Raw genomic sequence first — 27,277 nt, forward strand, 5'->3', positions numbered from 1 at the left:
ATTCTCGGATCCAAAGATAAAAATAATCACTCTTTCTTGAAGGCTGTAAATCATTCTCCTTGTGAAGCAAGATGTACAACACGCACCACTGTCACTAAACAAATGAAACTGCATTCCCAAATGTTTGGTGTGTTGAAACATGACCAGAGATAGCGCCTAACCACAAGTCTCCAACAATACAATAGATAAGAAAGATAAATGAATGATAAGACACTTGCTTGTCCTGTTTAGTTACAAATTCTGATTATTAAATCACGAAATTAGTAATTATGTTAATATTACACAAAACATTTTGCTTTTTGGCAATATCATTGCATTCAGTAAGTAATGGTGTTGTCTTATTAGCAGTAGTACAGTAGTTTGTAGACTGATAATTGTAATGTAAGAAATTACATTATTAGCTACTGATACCAAACGGCTGTTGTACCAAAATACAGTATTTTTATGAGCTTCTATTTGAGGTGTCACAAGGTATTAGTTGCCATTTCTAAATTTTGGCTTTGGGTACGGGAGGGGCATGGGGGTGAGCACCCCCATTTTGAAAATAATTATTTTTGTTCCCCAGAATGTAATCTTGATGTGATGTGTTCGCCATTTCTTTCACTGAAAAAATGTAAAAATATTTGGCCGGTTAGAATTCAATGTAATTCCTTATGCTTTGATTATGTAACAGTGGAGAACTGATCGTTTTGAATGCACTTTAAATTAATATTTTTCACCATCTTATGCTTTTCTATTATGCCTTCAATTGATTACCATTTCTGTCTTTGCACACACCAATGTGTTGATTTAGTCATGTTTACGCTATAACTCTGGTATTTTGTCTTAAGCTACTTTAACTCTTGTAGTGTGATACAAATTTTTGAAATATTAGTCAAAATTGCTATCATTTTTAGGAGTTTGGTAAGATTATTAGAAAAGGTGTATTTTTTGGCCAACTTTGTTTTGTGTTCAAGAATATTCATAATATCATTTATTTATAAATCTACTTAAAAATTCTAAATATAATAATATAAATAAATCTCACCTTTAAAATGGTTCAGGGACAATCAAAGTATTTTTTTTCAGTTTTCTAATAAAAACATCTAACAAATTGTTGTATGTGTAGGATTCTTGTACAACTTTGATACAATTAGTCCTTTTTAAGTTATTTTTTAAATATTTCAATATTTAAAGTTTTTTATTGGCTGCCAGTTCGGTTTAGGATTTTGGAAAATATTCTAACCAAACAATAGCTATAGAGCTATTGTTTTAGATTTACCTCATTGCCATAAAGTTGTATGGTAAATTTATAAATAATAAATAAAATAGTTTTTCGATAGAAAAATAATATGTAAAAAGACGTAATGGGGTCTGTATTAGTTACTGGTTACTTTCAGACGATTTCAGCATGATATTTAGATTTGCTTTTGGCCCAGAAACAATGACTTAAACAATATTGGAAGGGCAGAAACACTTTGTATATATAAGTCAAACTTTTTGCTGGTACATAATATTACAAAATTCTTAAAAGTCTCTAAATAATTGCTAACAAAAATAAATTGCTTCCAGGTTGAAGACAAGTGTTCTGTTGTTTAGTGTTTTTTACTGGTAATGTAACCAATTCTTTGTTTGAAGTTTGTTTTTGACGATGGAAGGAAACAGGATTTTTCCAGACATTTGCCATCGTTTAGTGATACAAAAAATCAGTAATACTACGTTTCAAGATCTGCAATCTGATCTCTTCTTCAGGTAGATAACTAACCTATAACATAATTACAAACTAGGTTGAAATAAACAAATCATACCAGAGCGTTTTGACACACATAAGTCAGGAATCACAACCACCGTTGTGTGTCAACTTCACTAACTCTAAAACATGCACTTAATAAAAAACAACACCACACTAATTCAAATTAAAATTAAAATCTTTATTTGTCATTAGGCTATATTACAAGCAATATACATTGTCATACTAACTGTACGACTAATTATTAAAACTGAAATACAGAATACAGGTCACAATAGGTCTGCATTCACCGACTAACCACAAACGAATTTATCATTTCATATGTGTTATTGGTCTACAATCCCACCAAGTCTTGTCAACGTACTATTTAGAAGGATTATTAAAGCCATTCATAGTGTTCATTTAAAAAAAAGTAGATTGTATTGCAATTTTGTTGTGGTTCAGAAATAAAGTAATTCCATTGTATAGATTGTATGGAAGCCACTTTTAAGGAAAATACATATTTTAGGTTTAAGTGAATTTGTCTGTTACATGTGACTCAATACACTTGATAAAATTTATTCAATTTTATATCATAAACAGTACGTAAATTTTAAATTAGTTTACTTATAGCAATAATTAAACACGTACTTACTGATTGCATTTATGTTAAATGTTTAACAACAAATAACAGTTTTAGTAACAAGTAACCAATTTAAACTAACATCTGTTAAAAACACTTTCCGACTTAATGTTTTCTAATAAATTTCACAAAACCACAAAAATTGCCTTTCAAAAGAATGTGATAAGTGATCCTAGATAACCTAACTATGATTAATGAGACGTACATTAAGTTAACTATTTACATACCTTAGAAAATAAAATGGGAGCATCTGGACTTAAACTGTCGAATTATGCCTGAAGACCATTCCTTTTCCTTACCTTTCTTGCTGCTAAGTCATTCATGGCATTATCCATGTTAGTCATTTCAGTAGACCACAGCACAATCTTTTATTGTTTGATAACTAAAAATGATCTTTCTGTGCTTTCAACAATTGGAGGAATGGGCAAAGAAATTAACAGTACAGTAGATAAGTTTGAACACAGAAATATTTGTATTTATATTGAGTTGATCTCTTCTGTCTTCTGTCACACACCTGAACACAAAAATATAGAAATCAATTACGTTAGAACATTAAAAATACATGTTCTACTCAGGCAACATCGTGTTTATGATGGACATGTTCTTCAATGGGATTTTGCTGAGCATTTGCATAGCCCAACTAATTGCAATATATCTTGAGAGTGATTTCATCTGTAGGCTTTAAATTTGCATGAAATTACATTTCTACATAGACAAGAATGAGTTCTCCCTGAACAAGAATCCTATTCATCGATAGGATTTGGCTAAGCATCATTGAAGTAAATGTTTGTTAACTATTTAATGGTAAACTTCAATTAAGGTTAATGAGTCAATTTTGTGTCAAGGGTATAAATAAAAATGCTTTTTAAAGGTACAAATCTATATTATATAACACAAAGGCACAAATATTTTTAAATATAACAATGGTATTTTGTATAAAATCTATAAAATACAAACAAAGACTAGCCATATAAGCACAACATGATACTTTAACTTGACTAAATACATTTTCTAAACAGAAAAATATAAATACATTGTAGACTGTATTAAAAAAGTAATGTTCATTGCACTGATTTTAATACCATTACAACTACTAGTAGATAATCATAAATTACTGATGAATATAAAAAAAATCAATGAAATGATTTATAAAGTTGTCACCATATATAGGTTGTTACTTTATCCTTTTAATATGTAAAAGTATCCAGAGAAATAATGTTTACACTAAATACCTTTGCTATAATTGATCTACAATTTATACTGCTTATAGTTTGCTTTTAGCTTAAGTAGTACACTGAATTGGAATTAACAGGATTGCATTAGTTAACTTAATCACATTAGTTAACTTAATCACATTGGTTTGATTACAAAATAGGTTTTTACTGTTATCTAAATCATTTATTTTGTTCTCCTGATCATCTATATATTGATAGGCTCTCTAGGACGTACTAAAAGTGTTGACTAAATGCACGCTTTTATTCAGCCTGCGCATATACAATTTGGGTTTTAGCAAAATCTTCAGAAAATACTTAAAAAGAACTATATATTGTTGGAAAGAAATTATAATAACCCTTTTAACCAAGCGAAATTTTCAAAACTTGTACTATAAATGCCAGGCCTTCATACACATTTTTATAATAAGATTGCCAGTAACATTTGGAAAAATGTACCACATTTCTTAACTTGTAACTTCTCTAATTTTAAGATAAATTCGTGATTTGTTTGTTTCATTCTTAAATAATTGCATTTTCAGATACTGCACGTTACTTTTTTATTATTTAGAGAACATTAAACACAATAGAGTGCCATTTTAAAATTGATTTTTCATCTTTACTTATTTGAGATATGTTCTTATGAACAGTTTAAAGAAAAATGGAACATAAAAAAAATTATAAAATAAAAATATATATATATATATCACTACAGAGGTGGAACATCTTCCTACATCCAAATTCTAGGGTACATCAGTAAAATATTTTTCAATTTGTTTACCAAAATATAATGAAACATAAAACTCAATATTTTGAAATCACAGCCCTTTGTGCTAATTTAACAATTCATAAATGGAAATATCTCAAACTTTTGTCATCAAACGATTTGTTTGTTAGTATAATATGTACTTAGTAAATATAAATACTCCGGGAAGATCACTCTTTGTTGTTTTTTACAAGTATTTCACAATTATAAACAAATTTTTTGGCACGATTGAATCTGGATTGATGACGGCTCAGATGTGACTAGTTTCATTCCCAGCCCACATATTGTAAGCTGATTGGAGAATTTTTTGCAATAAATCTAAAGATATATCTTTAGTTTCAATTAAATTTTTTTTGTAATCTACCAATTTAAAATATACGTTTTTGTAAAAACATACAAGAGACATTCTGGGTGTGCATGTACAATGGTCTAACAAACGACCATTTTAAGTGAATTAAGCATGTAAATGTAGTTAGTTTTTAGTAAAAAGTAAGTAATCAATATTACTTTTCACTTTTAAAAATTTAGATTTTGAATCTAAAAATCTACTAAATAAGGTCAATGATTAGTGAATCCTAACAAACTAGTATTTTTACATAAAAAGTAACGTATTTGGTCTAGAAAGTGTTTTTCAGCCATAAAAATCAAGCAAACCCAATTAAAATATTATTATTTGTATAACTTATTATATATAAAAAATGATTCGATAACACTCTCATAAATAAATTCAATTTTAATTATGGAAACCAAAACGATATCCCAGCCTACGCTGGATTGTCTGGTTTTGTGGAAATGACGGAAGTGCAATATCTAGTGTTTGAAAATTATTTGTGCCATATTTTTATTATTTTTAGATAACACACATGAGTATTGGTTGTAAATAGTACAATTGTGCTTCCATGTATCATCTTTATTGTTTTTAGATAACACACATGAGTATTGGAGTATTGGTTGTAAATAGTACAATTGTGCTTCCATGTATCATCTTTATTGTTTTTAGATAACACACATGAGTATTGGAGTATTGGTTGTAAATAGTATAATTGTGCTTCCATGTATAATCTTTATTGCTTTTAGATAACACACATGAGTATTGGAGTATTGGTTGTAAATAGTACAATTGTGCTTCCATGTATCATCTTTATTGTTTTTCCAATCAAATTCTTATACATAGCTAATCTTTAAAATCTCCTGTTGTAGTGTAATAACATGTAATGATGACAGAATGTTTGAAAGATTTCAATTGTTCTATAAATTTATATATGATCAAAAATGGAATTTTCCACTAAAGACAGTATGGAATGTATGGATTTGTCATAAAAAGACTGGATTCCAAGCACCTTTACATTAAGGTAAAACAATAAAATATAAAAAATCTTACTACCAGAAAGTTAATAATGCAGTTTTTTATGTAAATAACATACCTAAAATAGTATGTAAATAAAATATTTAAAACAAGTTCTATAGTAATAAATTAAGTTCAGTTGTGCCCCTTTTGAAAAAGCCCAATTCATATAAATTAGACAACCTAAGACCGATAAGCCTGCTTTCTATTTTTTCTAAATTATTTGAAAAAATAATGATGATAAGATTAAATAACTTTTTAATGAGAACGAACTTTTTAAGCAGTAAACAATTTGGTTTTATTAAAGGGAGATCTACGGAAAGTGCATTAATTACAGAAACAGATTATATTTTCACCGGTTTAAACTCGCAACTTAAAACAGTTGGCCTCTTTATTGATTTTAAAAAAGCATTTGATATGGTGAATCATGAAATTCTTCTAACAAAATTAGAGCTAGCAGGAATTAGAGGTGTTGCTCTAAACTGGTTTAATAGTTTTGTCAAAGAAAGGAGACAACAAGTAAAAACTAACAACACTTTTAGTGATTCAAAAATTGTCCAAACGGGTGTCCCTCAAGGTTCTGTGACCTCAGCCACCCTTTTTCTCATTTTTATTAATGATTTGTTGAACCTTAATTTCAATGGAAATATTATCGCTTTTGCAGACGACATTGCACTTTTTTATACTCACAAAGACCTTAATTCACTACAAATTTTAATCAACAATGATCTTTTAATACTCAGAAAATGGTGTTCTGCAAATAAAATGCAGGTTAATGTAAATAAGACCAAGTTTATAACTTTTGATTTTTTTTGGTTTTGATCTACCATCCCCCTTGATATTTCACTCCACATCCTGTAATTTCCAATTATGTGCCTGCCAGCCCTTAGAAAAAGTAAAAACTATTAAATATTTGGGAATTTTTCTCGACGAAAAATTGACTTTTGAACCTCATATATTAGATTTACACGCAAAACTAAGAGCACAAATTAGAAAATTTTATTTTTTGAGAAACTTTTGTAACTTGACACTCTTGAGATCACTATATTTTGCCCTCATCAACTCAAGACTGCAATACGCTTTACCATGCTGGGGAGGAACATACAAAACATTAATAGATAAGTTAAGAACCACTCAAAATTACTTTTTACGTATAATTCTTAAAAAAACCAAAAGAACTACTTATTTTCCATTATTTCAACAATTAAAAATTTTACCCTTTCAGCATCTTTTCGTTTTTAAGGTTCTGAGATTGTTTTATATCAGAAGTGGGAATAGAGAAAACACAACGCCAAACCACTTTCACAATACAAGAAGTCTTGTAAATAACTGTTTTAAATTACCCAAAGTCAACAAAGTTATTTTTCGTCACTCCTTTCAATATCTAGGTCCAAAATATTTCAATCAGTTGCCACTTCAAATCAAAATTATTAAAAATTTCAAACACTTTTGCAAAGAAACAATCACTTGGATTTCTTCACAACAAGATGTAGAATATCTTAATTATGTCTTAGTATAATTAAGTAGTATAAATAATTGTTATTTTCTTGCTGGTAGTTTTCTGATATAAGATATAACTTTAACCCATTTATTAGGCATATTTATTACCTACTTATTATTAAATATTTTATGTATTCATTGACTGATAACTATTTTCATATTCATTATCAATTAATTTCATCTGTTTACTTAACTTACATCATATTACTTATACATCCACTAATATTATTTTCTTATTTCCAAATTATTGTAAGTGGTTTAACTCACAGATGTTACAGTTGGCGATTTTCTTTTATAAGTATTCTAAATGCTAGACTATGATATACTATGTTAATGTATTTTATATTTTGTATAGTTTCAACTGGTCACGCTACTGGATAAAGTGGCCAGATTAATTTCTCGCTTTTTTTCAATACTATATTGCTGCCTGTATTTATGGGTAATAAATTCATTTATTCATAATAATGATGATGATGATGATGATACAATACAAAGTTTACTATACAGAACAGAATTTACATCTGGAGAGTTGTTTGGAGATTTGTACACATTGTAGGAATATAAAATAAAAATAGGTTACAAATAAGGATATATGTAAATAAAGATTTATTTCACCGCAAATGAAAATGGAATGGATGGAAAAAACTTAAAAACTATCAGCACCCTTGGATATGCCTCTGAGAGTTGTTTGTTTTCTAAGTTACCTGTATAAAGATGTTGAGTGTTTGAACCACACAATACCATACGGTATCTATCAATCTTTACAGAAAACTGAAACAATTGGTTGGCCGACATTAATCAACAGATTTTTATATGTTTTGGGAGACTAGCACGACAAACGAGTAAAACTAATTAATATTAATTCCGTTAAATTGGTGGAGGCAACCTTGGATTAAATCAGCGGCAGGTTAAAAACATATACTTACCGTTAAACCCTATGAATGGAGTATAATAACTGAAAGAGGTATGCAAGTAATAATGAGTATTTAAATTTCTTGGTAAATTTCTTTACACAGCACTTGCATTTGGAGAAACTAGAATATTTACACAAATCCATAATGGAACACGCACTGCTGATATTTTGTTAATTTGCCACTTTGGATATAACATATCTCCATGGCTAGTGGCCTCTATAACAGCACTTATGTACATACAAACGTTTGCTCAAGGACATGCCATCGGAGAACAACAGAAGCTTTTTGATTCTACACCATGATATTTATTAGAATCAAACTATGGAACATATCTTCACTAAAGCCAATTTGTTTTATTTTTTACGAAATTTAACCTCTTTGTTTAAAGTTTGTTTTTGAGGCTGGATGGTTAGAAAGGATAAGAGCATTTATTTTGGATTCTTGCCATCATATTGGATTGAAATCTGCCCTCTTCCTCAGGTGTTAAAAACTGAATACATAAACATGTACTTAAAACTTAAAATGTATGGCAACGGACTGCCACAAAATGTTACCATACCCGACAACAGCTTAGGGTCCAGACAAGAGAAATTGAAACCATATGTTGTTACTGATCTGAAGTCAATAGCACAAATAACACATCACATCGACACAAGCAAAGATGGAACACTAACAGGAAAATCAATGTCTGCATTTCCTGTGGTATCGTGGCATGTCATACGAAATAATGAGACAGAAAGGCAACGGTCTGGATGAGAAAGGGTAAAGGAAGCCGCCATAGGGGAACAAAAATATAAATAGCCTCCCTACCGCTGCTTGGGTTCATTTTCTCCCGTCTGGACTTCAAGCTTTTCTCGGATATGATACAATTTTTTAGTAGTAGTCCATTGCCATAAGTTTTAGGTTTAAAGTACATGTATATTTATAATATTTTTTTGACACATAAATAAGAGGGTAGATTTCAATCCTCAAAACGTAGCCGTATTTATGGTCCAAAATCCTATTATCCTTTTACACCATAGGTTTGGTTGATATTAAAAAATTGCTAGGATCTGTCACAGGATGTTCAAGATCCTTTGCACCAAAAGCTCGTAGCTCTGACTAGACCATATAGTAGCTCAACTATATGACACAATACAAAACGAAAATAAATGTGAATCAAATTAAAATTTATCAAGACCCCAGACCAAACAATGAACACTATAAAAATATAAAACTCCTAAATACAAGATAAAACAAAGTTGTTCTAATGAGAAATCCTTAGTTTAAAAACAATGTACATTACATACATGACAAAGTATCCAACAAGATTTTTTTATGTAGTAAATAATTTTAATTTTAGTATATTGCTTAAAAGAAGTGCCAAACATATAATACCATTAATTTATAAATTTATTAATCCAATCCTTAAGAAATCACTTGATTATATTGCCTTACTAATATTATATAACTTATAATTAATTATCCTAATGTTACTTAGTCATCTTAATATGTTAAAGTAATATTTTACTAATATCCATTATGTTATCTACATTGTCTAATGTATGACACACTAGGACTATTATTATTCACCATATGAAACTTTTAAGTACGATTGAAATAGAAACAATACGAGATCAAAGATTAACATTGAAATACTCTTTGATTTGTCAGGTTTTTAGAACTATTCAGCAAGAAAAAGCCAATCAACATTGCAAGGAAAATATACATTAGGCGTACTTCAAAACTGAATTTCCTTTAAGAAAGGGAACGGTAAAGTTAAAGTACCATAACATTTATACCCAAGCATTACAATTTTGCACCATTTCATAGTAACAATTATTTATTACAAATTATTTTAAACTTATTGCATTTAGTTAATACTGAAAACAAACATTTTGTTTGAATTCTGAGGAAACTTTTTTATTTCTCCATTTTATCTTTCACTAATATTGTTTTGTTTTATTGCAATAGTGAGTTGACAGTTTCAAGGAAAAAGAATACTTTATGAAAAGATTTTGATGTTAAAATGTAATACAGGTCTTTAACTTACTAAACATTTGGACATTTTAAAAGTGTGTACTAAATCTAATATCGATGTTCCAATACAAGCTACACCTACGATATTGTAAAGCACCAATAATTGCTACTGTAAGGCTACAGTTTTGTAAACTATATGTTTGTTTCATTGAACAGGTTCTACCATCCAACCAATAACATTGGGTTGGTTAATTAAATGCAACTAATTAGCATATATAGTTTGAGTTTAAAATAAAACAATCAGACAATCAAGCTGAAAAGTATGTCACTTCTAAGAATTAAAACTGACTCACGTTTAATAAGACGTGAGCATTTGAGTGTTTGGTACCGAAGGTTTATTAAATTTTTAGCAGAAGCTCGGAAAAATCTTATTGGCTTTTTAAATATTTTGTTCTGTGTTGAACTAATTATACAGGAATTGTAGAAAATTGTTAGAAGTATCGTAAAACAAAACTGAGTTTAACATACATATGGTGGTTGGTAACCCTGCACTGAAGAACGACTGCAGCTAGTCTGACTCATCAACATAGTCGTCCGGTGTGTACGAGGCAGGGCGAGCACGTGGTGAGCGGCTAAGACGAAGCAGGCTGGCCACCGCAGCAGAACCAAGCTGCTCTGCCGTCTGGCCATCGTTGTTGTGCAGTCCAGAATCTGCCCCGGCCTGAAGCACCAGAGACAACACCTCTAGGTGGCTGTGAGCAGCAGCCAGGTGCAACGGACTGTCACCCATCTTGTTCTAAGTCAAGTTAACAATGTTTTTGTTATTTTATTAAATAGAAGAATAAGAAGAAAAAGTGCTTTATTTCAACGATTACAATAACGTAACATGATATTCATCTAGTAATCTTTGCATAACAAACAATGGTAAAACTCTCACCGTGCTACATCAGAACGTAGATCGAATTTCTAACAAAATTGACAAGATGAATGCCCTTCTAGACACAACAAACCCTGACTTAGTCATCATAACAGAACATGGACTAAAAAGAGAGGTCCTGCTAAACACAAGACTGATCGGCTACAAATTAGTAGCAGAATTCAGCAGGACAACTTTCTTAAAAGGAGGTGTTGCCATCTATGCAAAAGAGTTGCTTCAGGAGAAAATTGAAGCAATAAATGTTCATGACCAGTGCATTGAGCTATTGTGTGAAGTGGCAGTCATTAAAATCAAAATAGGAAAAATTACCACCTTCATTATAGGTGTGTACAGAACAAACAGAAACTTGATTCAAGGCCTGGAAATCATAGCTCAGATCCTTCAAAAAATACAGTCCGAAAAGCATCGTGTCATCTTCATGGGCGACATTAACATAGATTCACTAGATAAAAAGCATGACTACATCCTAATGCAAGACATCCTAAAAAGCCATGATATGGAGAGACTCGATTTACCACCCACAAGGATTACACCAACTTCAAGAACCTCCATTGACTGTGTTTGCACAAACCTCCCACAAGAGGAGCTTGATGTTCATGTCATTAACACAGGAATTTCCGATCACACAGGCCAACTATGCACACTAAAGCTGAACAGCACAAAACTCCAGGCACCTTCTACCATGGAGCGTAGGCACATAAACAACAGAAATCTTTATAAGCTCAAAACATGTCTCGGCCAACAAGACTGGACAGAAGTCTACAGTTCTCTGGAGGTTAACGATGCCTACAACAGATTTCTTCAGATACTGACTGATGTAATGAACGAGGCTTGTCCGATGGTTAAATCAAGAACAATGCCAAAGCGAAGTAAATTAATGTTAAATGACCCTACAACAATTCACCTAAAAGGAATGCTGGTTAAGGCCCAAGACCAATACAATGCAACAGGTAGTGAAGAGCATAAGAGAAATGCATCAGCGATAAAAAAGGAATATGACTTGAGATTAAGACTACTTAGACAACAGGCCACAAAAAACGCTGTGGCCGAAGCTGATAATAAGACAAAAGCTTTATGGAGGGTAATCAACTCGGAAAGAAAACCTAAAGAAAAAATAAACCTCCCGACTGAACTTGACATACAAGGTACACTCTCATCTGACCCAATAAAGATGGCAGACTATATGAACAACTTTTTTGTCAACATAGCTGATGACACAATCCATAATAATGGACAAACTACTGGCCAAGCAATGTTACTACCAGTTGAAAATCCAGATATTCCTGTATTAGACCTCTACCAAACAACCAGACAGGAGGTGTCTCAAGTTATGGATAGTCTGAAACCAAAAACTTCATCAGGCTATGATGGAATCTCAGCAAAGCTTTTAAAAACTTGTAAAGAAGAGCTAATTGACCCCATAGTAGACATAGTAAACAAATCTTTTTTGTCTGGAAACTTCCCATCTGCTCTAAAAATGGCCAAAGTCTACCCATTGTTCAAACAGGGATCCCCAACCCAAGCCTCAAATTATCGACCGATTTCTCTAGTTCCAACATTCTCTAAAATAATTGAAAAACTGACACTAACCAGACTCATAGACCATGTAACGACAAATGAACTCCTTACAACCCAGCAACATGGATTTCTGAAAGGCAAGTCAACAACCACCGCCCTAATCTGTCTGGTAGAATTCCTTATTGATGAACTTGAAGATGGCAACACCACCACTGCTATTCTACTAGATTATAGCAAGGCTTTCGATTGCCTCAGCCACGAACACCTCATGGCTAAGCTTAGTGCGATAGGTGTAACAGGGACTGCCTATAACTGGTTTCACAGTTACCTGACAGGGCGGTGCCAAATGGTTGAACTTATGCATAATAGCAAGGGGATTATGCAACAAATCAAATCTGAACCAAAAAGCATCACACGGGGAGTTCCTCAAGGGTCTGTACTGGGTCCAGTACTTTTCATTTTATTTACCAATGACTTTCCAAGATATCTAAAAGACTATTGCAGATCACTAATGTATGCAGATGACACTGTATTGCTTTTGGGCAACAATAATCCAAAACATCTTGAAGTGACCTCTTATATTGCTCTTAACATGGCAATTCAGTATTGCCATAGGAACGACCTCGTTGTAAATGAGACAAAAACTAAGCAACTTATTTTAGGCAAGCACAGAGAGGCTGTAGGCAAGTTACCTGACCTTGAAGAAGTTACTGTTGCCAAATACTTGGGAGTAACAATTGATGAAAGCCTCTCCTGGACCCCCCACATCGATCTCCTGTGCAACAAGCTAAGTGTAAGCCTGTTTGTAATTCGCAGGATTAAGAACATCTGTGACGTGGATACAGCCAAGATCGCCTATTATAGCCTGTTCGAGACCCATTTACGCTATGGTATTGAAGTATGGGGAGCAACTACAAGGGGTAATCTAGAACGAGTGCTCTTGCTCCAAAAACGTGCTATAAGAATACTTGGAGATCTCCAGTCAAGAGAAACTTGCAGAAGCAAATACAAAGACCTAAAAATCCTGACTGTAGTAAATATGTATATCTTGGAAGTTGTAACATACTCACATCTAAAATCATTAAGCCCCATAAGAACCGCAGCTCAGATTCATGACTACAGCACAAGACAGTCAGCCAATTACAGCCTTCCTACACACCATCGCACAATGACTGAGAAGAAACCCAGCTATGCAGGTGCCAGAATGTGGAATGTCCTTCCTCCAGAGCTGAAGACTGCAAGCATTCAACAGTTTCGTCACTTGCTGAAGAACTGGCTTCTTGACCACCCATTTTACTCCATGACTGAGTTTTACGGATGGCGACAATCACAGGAATTTTGATCCTCTAGAAGAAACATTTTTCACCATTCTATTTACTATTGTTATTGATAGTATATGTTGTTTTTTATTAATTTATGACGCAAATTCTGTACTTAAAGTTCATGAATAAAGCATGCTGACTTCTGACTTCTGAATGGTATTAAACCGTCTGTTTGGTTGGTCGCTACATTTAAATATATATATACATTTTCTATATTTATTTGGATTATAAAACGAACATATTTAACACAAGCACAACAAACAACAAAAAAATCAGCTTTACACTTTCATCTTATTTAAACTTAAAAAGAAATAAAAATAATAGCAATGTAATTTATTACTATAAATAATTTAGTTGTTACCTTTGTAAATATTTGTATTTCCTGTTGCTTATAGACTTTATCAACTAAACGTTCACACCAATAAAATCAATACACATAAAATAAAGTACAACGAATAAACTGTATGTAAAATTAACTTTCGATCTTGTATATTTACATGCATACTTATAAATAGCAAATGTGGTAATAGTGGCAATAAAAATAAAAAAATTAACAAAAAATAGTTGGAATATTTGCATATTTAGGAACTTTATTTTTGTAGACATGTATGTTTTCTACGTAGTAATATAATGTTACATAAAAAAATAACGAAATAAAAAAGAAATAAATAAAATAGAAATAAATTCTATAGAAACTAAAAATTAAATTCATTGATAAGCTACCACCTATACTTCCAAGGTAATTTCAAGTATTTTCCTAAACTTTGCCAATCCATTACGTTTAAATAGCTTTCATATTCATTTTTTGATAATGTCCATCTTCCGAGCAAATATTTTCTAATATGCAATAATATCGGGCAGACCGCAACGTAGTGAAACACGTTCTTGTTTTCATGCATGTTGCACAATGAACAAGCAAAGTTTCCTTCCCGCAACCATGGCTTGTAGTTGAGGTCATCAAGTTCGGCTCTGGCCTTTATTGCCCAAGATATAATGCTGATATCTGTGTTATTTTATTAAATACAGATTTTGCATCAATTGTAGCACTGAAAATATTGTACGCTGAATATTGGATGTTCTATGCATATCCCTGATCTAACTACAGTAAACTCTCAACTATCTATTGATTTGACCTACATGGATTATGCAGACAAACAAATTGCACAGATAAACCAAAGAATTGCAGATTTAAATAGCTGGATTTTGTGCAAGAAAATTTAAATTAATTATATTAATAATAAGAAAGTTTAAATGTTTAGATTGATTAATGTTGAGACTGACCTGTTTACTGGAATAAAAAGATTTAAATTTTAATGTAGAAGAGTTGATGATAAAACTAGTAATTAAAACTATAGACATTTCTTGGAGATTGTGTGTGATACTCCTGTTGAATTTTAATGCACCAGTCCCATGTTTAGATGTCTAATATTATAAATTAGAATTAGTGATATATAAGCATCTTGAAGTTCTTGCCTCTTAATTTCTAATACATTTATTAAACAACTTTGGCTTCTTAAAAATGATATTGTTTAGTGAATTAAAGGGAATGCTTTGTTTGAATAGTCTCTAATCGTGTCTATAAAAAGTTCATGATTTGTCTTTCAACATCTCTTTCATTGAATACTCTATTCCAGATGTCGATAACTTCTGAAGCTTAAAGTACCACAGATTTTAATTAGAGTTTGGGAGCCGCACAGTCAGGGATTAATCTAGAATCTATTTTGGAGGGGGGGGGTCATACTTGAGTAGGGATATCAACTACCTACACACACCTAAATAATAGGGGGACTGAGAAATAACAATTTTTTAAAACTATTTTGAACGCCTGAATCACATTTTACTCTATTATAGCACAACTATTTTGGTTTTTTCAACTTCCTATACAATTATAAGTTTATAGCTTTATTTGATATTAAAATCAATTCTGAAACATGCTTTTATAGGAAACAAAAGAAAAAAATACACCAGGTAGAAGTTTCCAACTAATTACACTTGTTGAGTTTAGCTTCAGTTCACCTTTCTCTTATTTAACTGTCTGGTATCTGATACTGTCTCAGACTTGACTACTGGAATCTGGACTCATTTTGTCTGAGAAGATCTAAAAAAGTCCTTTTTCAGAGAAGTCCTTTTGTCACTGACTTTTTTTGGATCTCTGATGTGAAAATGATGTCAAGGTTCGTTTTGAGCTTTATCGCTCGTCTCTTTTCAGAAGAAAATGACTCCAGATTCCAGGAGCCAAGTCTGAGACAGTGTCAGATACCAGACATTGCAGTAATGAGAAGGTGAAATGGAGCTAAACTCAACATTCAAATTGAATCAACCCTTTATACCATAGCAATGTTATGTGTAATTACACTTTGTCATGATCCGTGCTTAATCACCACTAAAAGTACTTTTTACTTCTGTCCAAGACTTCCCCTCCCCTACACACTTGGAAAAGAGTTCAGTGACACTGGCTGTAGCCCTCTTACCTGAGCATTTACAGGGGGGTTGGACTGTGCCAGCAGCTCCCTCACACACTCAATGTGGCCACCCCTACACGCCCAGTGCAGAGCAGTGTTACCGACTGAATCCAGCCCCGTAGCAGAGACACCTTGGTGAAGACACTCTCGCAAGAAACTGAGGTTTCCCCTCCGGGCAGCTTCGTGTAAAGGCGCATCCACTGATTCAGTCTGGCACTCCACTGAAATCAAATAATCTTAAATTCTCTACTCTCTAATTTAATGTTAGTATTCTTAATGTTTAAAAAATGCTGTGGGTAAAATTTACCTCTACTATATAGGTGGTGTACTATAAGGTTGGAGTACACCAGACTTGTGTCACCTAACATACTTCACTGAAGTTTCATCCTAAATACAGACGAAGTCTGTAGCTCAATCAATTTTTTAGATATCCTGTGGACAGTTAGGCTTTACTTACACTCAGTCAAGTTTCATGGAGGGATCTGCACCATCAACTCGATCTTGCCTATGCAGAAATAGAGCCTCAGGCAAAATTCAAGTCTACAGCTCAATTTGTGTTAGGAATATCCTCCTTAGTTTTGGAAAAATCCATATATGCCCATAAAAGAATTTCACAATTTTTTAAAACAGACTATTCAGGATAGTAGGAAATACTGCGACAGTAACTGTTTCAATATCACTTGAGAAGTTCAGATTTTTGTGAAAAATAACACATTATACATTATATTATTATAGTTGAGGGACCAAACTCTGCAACACCTACAGTAATTTTCAAGAACCATTGTCAGGCCGGGTTTGGATTGCAAAATCAACTAGTTTGGATTCAGTGTGTTAGCACGTACGAGGTGTGTTCAAAAAGTATCGCGAATTTTGAATTTTTCGCGAGTTACGTATATTCGAATTTCGATTTTTTGTTGGCGTTATGTTGGTACATATGTCTCTCACTTATGTTGTCAATTTCCGCCATTTTGAATGTTCAGTTAATTGTTGACCTTTGCTTGCACGTGTTTTGGTTCGTCTTCGATTTTTACCTATTCAAAAAATGGAACAAAGTACCTGTATCAAATTTTGTGTGAAAAACGAAATTAAGTGCGCGGATGCATTCCGAATGTTGACTGTGGCATACGGAGAAGCTACTTTGGACAAAAGCAACGTTTATCGGTGGTACAAAATGTTTTCAGAAGGCCGAGAAGATGTGAACGACGAAGAGCGTGCCGGACGCCCGAGCACTTCAACAATAGACGAAAAAATTGATGAAGTGAAGAAAATGGTATTGGCCAATCGTCGAATCACCGTTAGAGAAATTGCCGAGGACCTAGGCGTATCAATTGGCTCGTGCCATTCGATTTTAATCGATAATTTGGGCATGAGACGGGTCGCCGCAAAATTCGTACCAAAATTGTTCAATTTCGATCAAAAACAGCATCGCATGAACATTGCTAATGAGATGTTGGAATCTGTCCGCGACGACCCGAATTTGCTCCAGAGGGTCATAACTGGTGACGAATCGTGGGTTTATGGTTATGACGTGGAAACCAAAGCTCAATCATCTCAATGGAAGCTGCCGCACGAACCAAGACTGAAAAAAGCACGCCAAGTTCGGTCGAATGTGAATGTTTTACTTACAGTTTTCTCTGATTGCAGGGGCGTGGTGCATCATGAGTTCTTGCCACAAGGTAGAATGGTGAATAAGGAATATTACCGGCAAGTTATGCGCAATTTGCGCAAAGCAATCCGTCAGAAACGCCCGAATTTGTGGAAAAAAAATTGGATTTTGCACCGTGATAACGCCCCGCTCACACATCGCTGCTTGTACGCGACTTCTTGGCCAAAAACAACACACTAATGATACCGTAGCCACCGTATTCCCCAGATCTGGCCCCCTGTGACTTTTTCTTCTTCCCGAAACTGAAGGGGCCCATGAAAGGTCGACGCTATGCCACGATTGACGAGATAGAGACGGCATCGAAGGAGGAGCTGAACAAGATACAAAACAATGATTTTTTGAAGTGCTTCGAAGATTGGAAAAAACGTTGGCACAAGTGTATAATATCCCAGGGGGCTTACTTTGAAGGGGACAAAATAGATATTCACGAATAAATAAATAATTTTTGAAAATACACAAAATTCGTGATACTTTTTGAACACACCTCGTATAGTTTTCCTTCAGCCACTGAAGCAATAAGGATCTCATTAATAAAGACCTGATTCCCAAGCTATGACCTATTACTACTAGACACTACAAGGGATGTATTTATTTATCAACAAATAAATACATGCAAGAGTCTAATATACATATAACTATGTCATTCACAAAAAAGAGAACTAACAAGGGACAAGGACTTATCTTTGGAAAGTACTCCTGTTATGACAAATAGTTTTTAAGAGAGTTGTTTTCACACAAAACCACTTTCATCCACAAAGGGAATTCCAACGATCACTAAGGCTAGGTCTATCACTTACGCTTATTTAATTAAGTTTAACTTAATACATTTTTCTATTATTTAGTAACTGTAGACCTAAAAATATGTTGATCCTGCAAAATAAACACTTGACAAATTATCTTTGTACTAAACTTTAATAAATGTCTGTTTTTATTTTTGATCATAGTTTAGTCGAGTCAAACATTTACAATAAACGTTTAGATTTAGTATGCAATACTAAGGAGATTTAAGTTATTGACGTCTGTTAACTAATAAGTTAGTACCATGGTACAATAGACTGATTGCTTATATGGTACAAGCCAGAATCTAAAATAGTTCAAATAATGTACAAGTAAAAGGTCTTTATTTAGCCAAATATGTGTCACAAACAAGAATACATTGTTATACATTATTTTTTACTTTATATGAAAGTGATCCAAGTTTGGCAGATACACTTTTTTAGCCTGACTGATGCACATATTCAGTGATCAGTAAAACAAATCTAACACATCTATGGCTAGTTGTTAGTTTAAAACAGTACAATACTTACCATAGTTGCTGGGTATCACTCCTGTTTTTGTACCACATCTGGCTTTCCACCAGTCTTTGTCAGTTGTTTGGTCAAAAACATAGAGTACTTCTCCAGCCTTGAATGTTAACTCATCTGGCTGAAACCATCACCAACATAAATAGTTTAATTAATTGTTTTGTTTTATTTATTTCAGAACAAATTTTTATACTTTTTGTAGAGAATGGTCCTAGGTTCTTTGTATGATAATAATTTATCACCTATAAATAAAATGAATGTGATAATATGCGTAGTCTGATGGAATCATTTATTACGGTGATAATATTACAGGGTGTTCAGTAACAATTTTCTTATCTTTAAAAAACTCAATGATTTTTTAAAATTTTCAGTTCTGTAAATATTATGCCTAAATATAATTTAACCCCTCTCACGTATCCTATCTGGAAAACCTGCGTGGTTAAGATGACCCACATGCGTATGACAACAAATCTCGCCAATACAGTTTTTGTCCTCGATCGTGAACTGTAGTTCGTAAAACTGGTGATAAAATACATGAGAATGTTGACTGGATGTCAAACAACAGATACTCTCTGTTCATAATTCTCTGCAGCCTATTATTGATCCGAAACTGGTTGTCACAACTGAATGCAAGATGCTTAGAAAATACACCTAGTCCTATAAGGACCTTTGCGCTGCTTCCCGAGTAACAGGATATTGTCGATGGATAAAGTTAAGGGTAGAGGGTGGATTCTGTCGAGATCCATGAAGAAAAAGTTATGGCAGTTATCTTAAGTCACGTCCCCTCTGAAGAAGGGGAAGCCAGCTCTGAACCGCGTGTCATATAACATGCTCTACTGTATTTACATTCAAAGTTTCAAATCTATAATTTTTTCTAGAGATTTTCTGTGGACAGAGGGGCGATCAGACATAAAAGAAATTTGTAAGTTCCTAAGCAAGCAGAAGAGAAAATCTACCACCATCCTACAACTTTTCCAATGTCTGTAAAATGTTGGTCGATCTGACACATGATCTGAGGTTGGGAAAGTACCGATCGGAAATGCCCCTGACCATCAGTGTGGGCTTTGATGGCACCTTCCACCCCGCACTTCTGGTGAAAAATACAAAGATACTTCGAAATAGTACCCAAAGTCAAGCTTAGATCACATGAACACCCGTAAAGGTTAACTTTCACTTTGGTACTACTAGTAACATACTTACGATAACCTAATCTAAACCTACTTATATTGCATTATAACAAGTAGTACATAAGGACAGAATGGCCTCCTTTGCGTCGACATCGCTTCGATTTGGGAGCCAGAAAAAAAAGAACTCATCGTCATAATGACATCTAATATTCACAGTAAATCAAATAAAGTCCTTGTTTCTGATAATGCAGTTTTTTACGTCCCCAGTAAGAAGAAAAATCTTCTAAAAATAGTGAACCCTGGATAATACCAAAGTATTTGAAAGTCTTACGAAACAATCCACCAAATATCATATGTTAAAATGTCATATGATTGTAATCAAGAAAATCATGATTACAAATTTTTGTGTTTATAAATTTATTCTACGATTTTCTCATTACCAACCACAAGACCAATTTGGGAAAATGTTTGCTAACATGTAGCCAAATCCCATTGAGTGACATGTGCCACCATCAAAATCAGTGTTTCTCGTACCGAAATGAAGCTCATACAAAATCAAAGTCTATAGGTAAGTTGATTCTTGAGCTAACGTTCAGACACAGACAGAAATGCAATTTTTCCAGCCCCCCCCCCCCCCAGTAATATTCTCTCTAATGATCAGCCAATACAATATGTATATATTATATTATATACGTATAAAACCAAATCAAATTTTTTTTAAATAGAGCATTTTATTTTGAGTAAATCTTAGAAGAGTAGAAAGTTTAAAAACTGTTTATATATGGCAAATTAAAAAAAAATGATACTTATTATTACAATATTAATATTAATGTAGATTCAGCATTCATCTTTCGAGTATCAATACTCATACTTTATTAGCCATTTCTAAACACAATAACAATTTCTGGCAATACTCTATTAGCCATTTCTAAACACAATAACAATTTCTGGCAATACTTTATTAGCCATTTCTAAACACAATAACAATTTCTGGCAATACTTTATTAGCCATTTCTAAACACAACAACAATTTCTGGCAATACTTTATTAGCCATTTCTAAACATAATAACAAGTTAAGAGACCTAATACTGGGCAAAGCCAACTACAATACCCAAAATTGGATTTCTTCCACTGCAGGGTTAAATAAAGTTTTAGCATTGCTGTTATAATATGAACTTACCCGTTGAGCTGAGTAGTTGTATAATGCACGAACAACCTTCACTTGCCCTGAAAAATTCAAGAAATAAGCAAAGTACTGTATATGGCAATAGAATCTTAAGATCAGAATCATAGTCTGCGAGTAACTAACTACCAATGTATTTACCAAATGATTTTACATTACCAATAATATAATGGAAAGATTAAATGTATAGTATACTCCCATTTAACTCGCTGGGGGATATGCTCCCAGCCTTTAATTCAGATGATTGCTAAATTCAGTGATATTGTGAATTTGGAAATTAGGTTTTCCAGGGAGTTAAGCAGACCGAATTATACATTTACTTATCTTGATTTAAAACACTTTTCGACTTCCAGGACATTTTGTGCCTTAACCTAAGGAGGTTGGAACCACACAATGTTTTGATAGCGTAAAGAGTAATTGACCACAAACAATAAGCATCATTAATAAAATAAAATAAGTTTATCTAGGTGTTTAATTTACACAAGATCTGGGCATACCAAAGCGGTTCCTCTGGGTGGAAGGGTTAAAATAACAGATACTTCTTTTCTAAATGGAGTTTGTGTTATGAGAATAACTAAAAAGTAATCTTGATCAGCATAAGCCGAGTTTACCGAGTATTTACATTAACCGGAGGCTTAAACCAGTAATATTTATCAGCAATGTTTTGACTTTTAAGGCATTTTGTAGTTTAACGGTTGGAGATATGATAAAAAGTGACTGGATCTTTTTATAAATTTAAAATCAAGGATTTAAAAAGTAACAAATATTTTACCATCAGGTTTGATCTATGACCTCTGGTACAGAACTTAGGGAAAAAGACTGCACTGGTCAGCCCTTCTGAAATTTTTAGATTAATTTAAATGTAGAAATTGCCATTTTTACACGTAAATATATTAAAATGTTCTAGCATACCAGGAAGTGGGTTAGACTTTGTGTACTGAGTAAGACAGTACCACAGCAAAATGTAGTTTAATACCTCTTACAATAAGTTGATCAGGGGGTTTTGTTTACCAATGGAGTTTTCTAAAGGGGGGGGGGCTAAAATTAGCAGGAGGTTAGAAAAACAGGGTTCTTTCCTGGAGAGAGAGAGAGTTGTGTCTGTTATGAGAATAAGTAGGTCAGAGTGACAGGTATCTTGAAAGTGTTTATTCATCGTAAGGGTTAAGTTTAACTGGCTGTTCAAGTTCACTGAGGGTTAAGCCTCTATCAGAGGTATAAATCTACCAGGAGTTAAATAGCGTCACAAGTCTAAAGACTTGCATGAATTGCTATGAGAATAAGTGGACCAGGCGTTCATCATAAGGTTCAGTTTACTGGATGTTTAACTTAACCGGGATAGAAGCCTATACCAGAGAAATATTTCTGCTGGAGGTAAAATTATGTACAATATTTTTATTGGATGAAAGTTAGTTAAGGAACCTTTGCGGATTAATATGCCCTGCTCTTATCTACTAATGTCTAATCCATCACATTTTGACCACTGGTTATGTTCGTGAGAAATGAAATGAAATGAAATGAAAAATGACTTTATTTACAGAGGCGAAGTTAGGACTTAAAAGTCCTCTCTACCACTTAACCTCCAAACAAAACAAACAAAGTAAAATATAATCATACCTATACACACATCATCATACATTGTAAGTGACACGTAAACTAAATCACTTTAATAGTTACTTACATATTGGATTTAACATAATAATGTATATATACCAATTATAATTAAAATAAACCATGTCGATTAAACTCTAACAAAAATCTCTTAATGCAACAGGCAACTAATAAAACTATCCTATCCTAACAGCATTCATTCCCCATCCACGCAACTTACATACAGTTACCCCAAGTGTGACCACAAGAACCACCAACCGTCACTCCCGCCGAGTCCGCAGCAGAAAGGCCCTAACAATGAGGGGACATGAATTAGGAGAATGTTTAGTCAATCAAAGTGCATTTTCTTCTGTCCCTGTTTACTAATAATTACACCAAATATTGAGCAAGGAACATGTTCTGAAAGAGATTGGACCATAAATGAATATTTGGTGAAATTAATTAAAAACCACTCTGTCCCTATCTACTATTGACGCTTAGCTAATGCTCAGAAAATTTCTGGGAGGATGTCAACCGTCATTGAATTATGTGTTGTTAAAGTGGAAATAAATTAAATTGCGAAAATTTTGTTTTCCATAGCTTAATTCGTTCTCTATTTATTCGTTCTTTATTTACGTAGGGCAGTAAATTTACTATCGCCCTGCCAAATCTGGTGGAGTACCAATTACTGCCAATGTCCTGCTTTTCCTACAAAGAAATAGTTATATGCAAAATTTCATGCATAGCTAGATAATTTTGACGTGAAACGGTTCGCGCATGGTGGGGTGAGGGGATGAGTGGGCGGGTTGGGGTAAGTGGAGCAGGAAGGCACGTGCAGCCGGTGGACTATTAGCACTATTGCAGGTATCGTTCTGATGTACGTCTAGGCTTTCATTGTACTTCAGTAACATAACACTCCAGGATACTGTTTCTCCCTATAAATGGTGTCCCTTTTAATCACTGATAATTATGTTTTTAGCAACGCTAGTACACACTTTACTGACTCTCTGCTCTGATCAGATGAGCAACATTTGTCCACTATGCAACCAGGGACTGTTTCACGTCTAAGTAATCTCTCTATACACTGCTTAATGTTCACTAATGCTCAGCCAAATCCCATGGAGAGACATATACCTCATCTGAACTATATCTTTTCAACGTAGTAGTAACGATGTGTCATGAAAATTTCAAGTCCACAGCTCATTTGATTCTCAAAATATCCTACAGAAAACCAGCAGACAGACAAATGACATAGCAAAATGTACATACCACTAGTTTACAAGCTTAATTTGAAACCAGATTGAATTGCACAAATTGTAGTCGTAAAAAAATGTTAAACTCCTAAAATTGCCAATACGCAACAAACATTTTGTTATAGGGAGAGTTTTTTTGGGTTTACAGAAAGAGATATACGACAAAAAAATCACTAGACTTTTTTGTAGATTACATCATTTCCTTATTTCCTGAAAAACTGAAATTTGAGCTATGACCAATGAATTGGCCGCTAGTGTCCACCGAAACAAATGAAATAATGAGTTTATTCCTCCACAAAAATACAGTTTAACAACAATCTACATTCTAGGAATATACACTGCCACTTCATCCAGTAGTGTGGCAGCGCAATAATAGAAAAATAATGTTTATTAGCGAGAGTCCAAACTCTTCTTTATAGAATGCTCACTCCGTGCCGTCTGCCAATCACTGTACTTAATCTTATCAATACAAATTGCCTTATTTGACTAATGTACTTTCGATTGATTAGATATTAAAACTTTGTCTTGTTACTATATTAAGGAAACGAACATTAAACATTTAACAGCATACAAATATAAAAATAAATATAATACACATATATAAATAAATAATATAATAATGAGGTAATAAATAAATACACATACTATTTACAGTTTAACAAAATAAATATAATGACGAGAAACCAATAAATAAGCCAACATACAATAAATAATTATACAAGAGTATTGTTTAAGAAACTGATATCACTATTTTCAAATAACCATTTTTTCAACTTAATACTAAACAATTTTACTGTGCTACAGTCTTTAACTTCAGAAGGTAGTTGATTAAATATTTCGGCCCAACATATTTAAAAGAATGTCTAAACAACGATTTCTTTACTTTAGACGTTCTAAAAAAGTTTTGTACCAAGTTTCTCGTTCTATACATTAAATAGATTGTGCCTGTATTACCACTTCTTAAATAGAAGAGCCTTAGCACCTTAAACACAAAAAGATGTTGTAAAGGTAATATTCTTAGCTGACAGTATAGGGAAAAGAACTTTCACGCTTCCGTTTTTGTAAAATTATTCTTAAAAAATGGTTCTGAATAACAGGTATTTTTGTTATTTTATATTTAAAAGTTTCTCCCCAGCATTGTATCGCATACTGCAGCCTAGAGTCAACTAGTGCAAAATATAGTGTTCTCAACAGCTTTTCACCACAAATAATTTAAAAAAAATAAAATTTTCGTAATGATTTTAATATTTTAAATAAATAATTAATATGGTTTTCCCAAGTTAGTTTTGTATCTAAAAATACTCCAAGATATTTGAAGCTGTCTACTTTCCCTATACTTAGACAGTTACAAATTCTCATATAAAAGTTCTAACAGCTTTGCATTTAAATGTATTTTCCGGCCAAGCCAATGAATATACTGCAAAAACTTACTGAACCTTTTTTGTAGATTGCATAATGTCCTAATTTTTATGAAAAATTAAATTTGAGCTACGACAGACTGATTGGCTGTTATCAGGACCGGAAATAGTTTTGTAATGTACAAATTATGTATAAGACTGAGGAATTTAAACGCATTTTGCGGACAAACCGATGGAGATGAGACAAAAAGTAACCTGTGAGCCAAATTTTGTTTCTAACACTTCCAGAAGTATGTTACAATTTGTATATCCTATCAGTCAGTCAGTGAGTTACAAATGTGGCTGTATATATTACAATAAGACTGAAAAGTAAGTGGTGGATACTAAAATACAGACCTATTACTTTTTTAACAATAAACTTATTAAAACTTCACCTTTATGACTGATTACTTTATTCATTTAACCTTAGTAGCTTATGCATCCAGTATCTTCCAAGTTTTCGAGTTCACGCCATGTTCAAATAATGCTGGTACAAGTAAAATCTTGAAATATTTTACCTTGCTGATTTTCATTATAGGCCATCACACTTCAACTCCATACATCATTACAAGTCTAACCACAGACGATCAGCAACTTAGGACTCAACTCCCAGAGCTACTAACTCGGTGAGATGTTGGTCCCAATAGTCACTTATTAAAAATTATCCTGAGATACTTCACCTGTTTACAAAGGAACATTAATTGTTTGCATTGTCAAAGGTCCAATGTCTCTACTCCAGTGGTTACTTCAGAAGAATTAAACCTTGAAACCAACCCTTCAACAAAAGTGTATTGTAATCATCTCTTAAAACAAGGGAAAAAGCTATTATATATGCTTGGTGTTCAGAAACAAAAGATGCTAATGAAGTGCCAGCTAAAGGAATGTGTAGCCCTATTCTTAAGGGCTAAAAAAATACAGACTGTACATAAATAAGCTTTGATAAATGTTAATCTAATTTAGATGGTTTCTATTCTAGTAAGTAAATTAATTATCTTAAACCTAGTACGACACTTCTTCATAGTATATTTATTACAAAATAAGTACCTGGTTTAGGATGAACTTTTGGTGGCTGAGACATTTTAAAGAACCAAAGTAACTAATATTTAATACTAATAACAATAATAACACTTTTATTTGTAATCTGATGTCGTTTTATCATAACCTATCAATCCCAAAAATTAGTAAGTGATATGTAACAATAATGCTAACAACTAAAAAAACTGAGGCGATTTAATGTATTTAGTTGTTACTTGCAATTGTCACAAAATATGTTTACGTTACACGGCAAGGAATCAAAATTGTGATGATTATATTATAAAACAATCACCCGCCCAGAAACCTCTAACAATCCATAGACATGAAGAAGGCAGACGACAGTCGACAGCCTGTCAGCGGTTATCAACCTACCATACTGATTTTTCTGTACCATTGAGTGCATAGAGTATACTAGAAAAAAGTAGAATGTTTTCTTATA

The 27,277-nt window shown here is 33.0% G+C and overlaps 1 protein-coding gene across 1 annotated transcript; it reads right to left on the bottom strand.

Moving 5' to 3' along the window:
* Positions 1 to 3,213: 3,213 nt before the first annotated feature.
* Positions 3,214 to 27,193, bottom strand: LOC124368675 (osteoclast-stimulating factor 1-like). The gene is made up of 5 exons (XM_046825955.1): positions 26,848 to 27,193; positions 21,564 to 21,610; positions 19,259 to 19,376; positions 16,295 to 16,506; positions 3,214 to 10,842 (listed from the first exon to the last, which is right to left on the bottom strand). Exons 1-5 carry the CDS (start codon positions 26,879 to 26,881, stop codon positions 10,615 to 10,617), a joined length of 639 nt encoding a protein of 212 aa, XP_046681911.1. The 5' UTR covers positions 26,882 to 27,193; the 3' UTR covers positions 3,214 to 10,614.
* Positions 27,194 to 27,277: the final 84 nt, after the last annotated feature.

Source organism: Homalodisca vitripennis, chromosome X (genome assembly GCF_021130785.1).
Source record: "Homalodisca vitripennis isolate AUS2020 chromosome X, UT_GWSS_2.1, whole genome shotgun sequence".
NCBI classification, from domain to species: Eukaryota; Metazoa; Arthropoda; class Insecta; order Hemiptera; family Cicadellidae; genus Homalodisca; species Homalodisca vitripennis.

What these genes read in the sequence shown, in the direction of transcription:
- LOC124368675 (XM_046825955.1), bottom strand. Translation starts at nt 26,881, where the DNA reads ATGTCTCAGCCACCAAAAGTTCATCCTAAACCAG. An exon ending in ACAACTACTCAGCTCAACGG is followed by an intron (nt 19,377 to 21,563) that starts GTAAGTTCATAT and finishes TGATGGTTTCAG; the next exon opens with CCAGATGAGTTAACATTCAA. An exon ending in ACCCCCCTGTAAATGCTCAG is followed by an intron (nt 10,843 to 16,294) that starts GTAAGAGGGCTA and finishes AACTTGACTTAG; the next exon opens with AACAAGATGGGTGACAGTCC.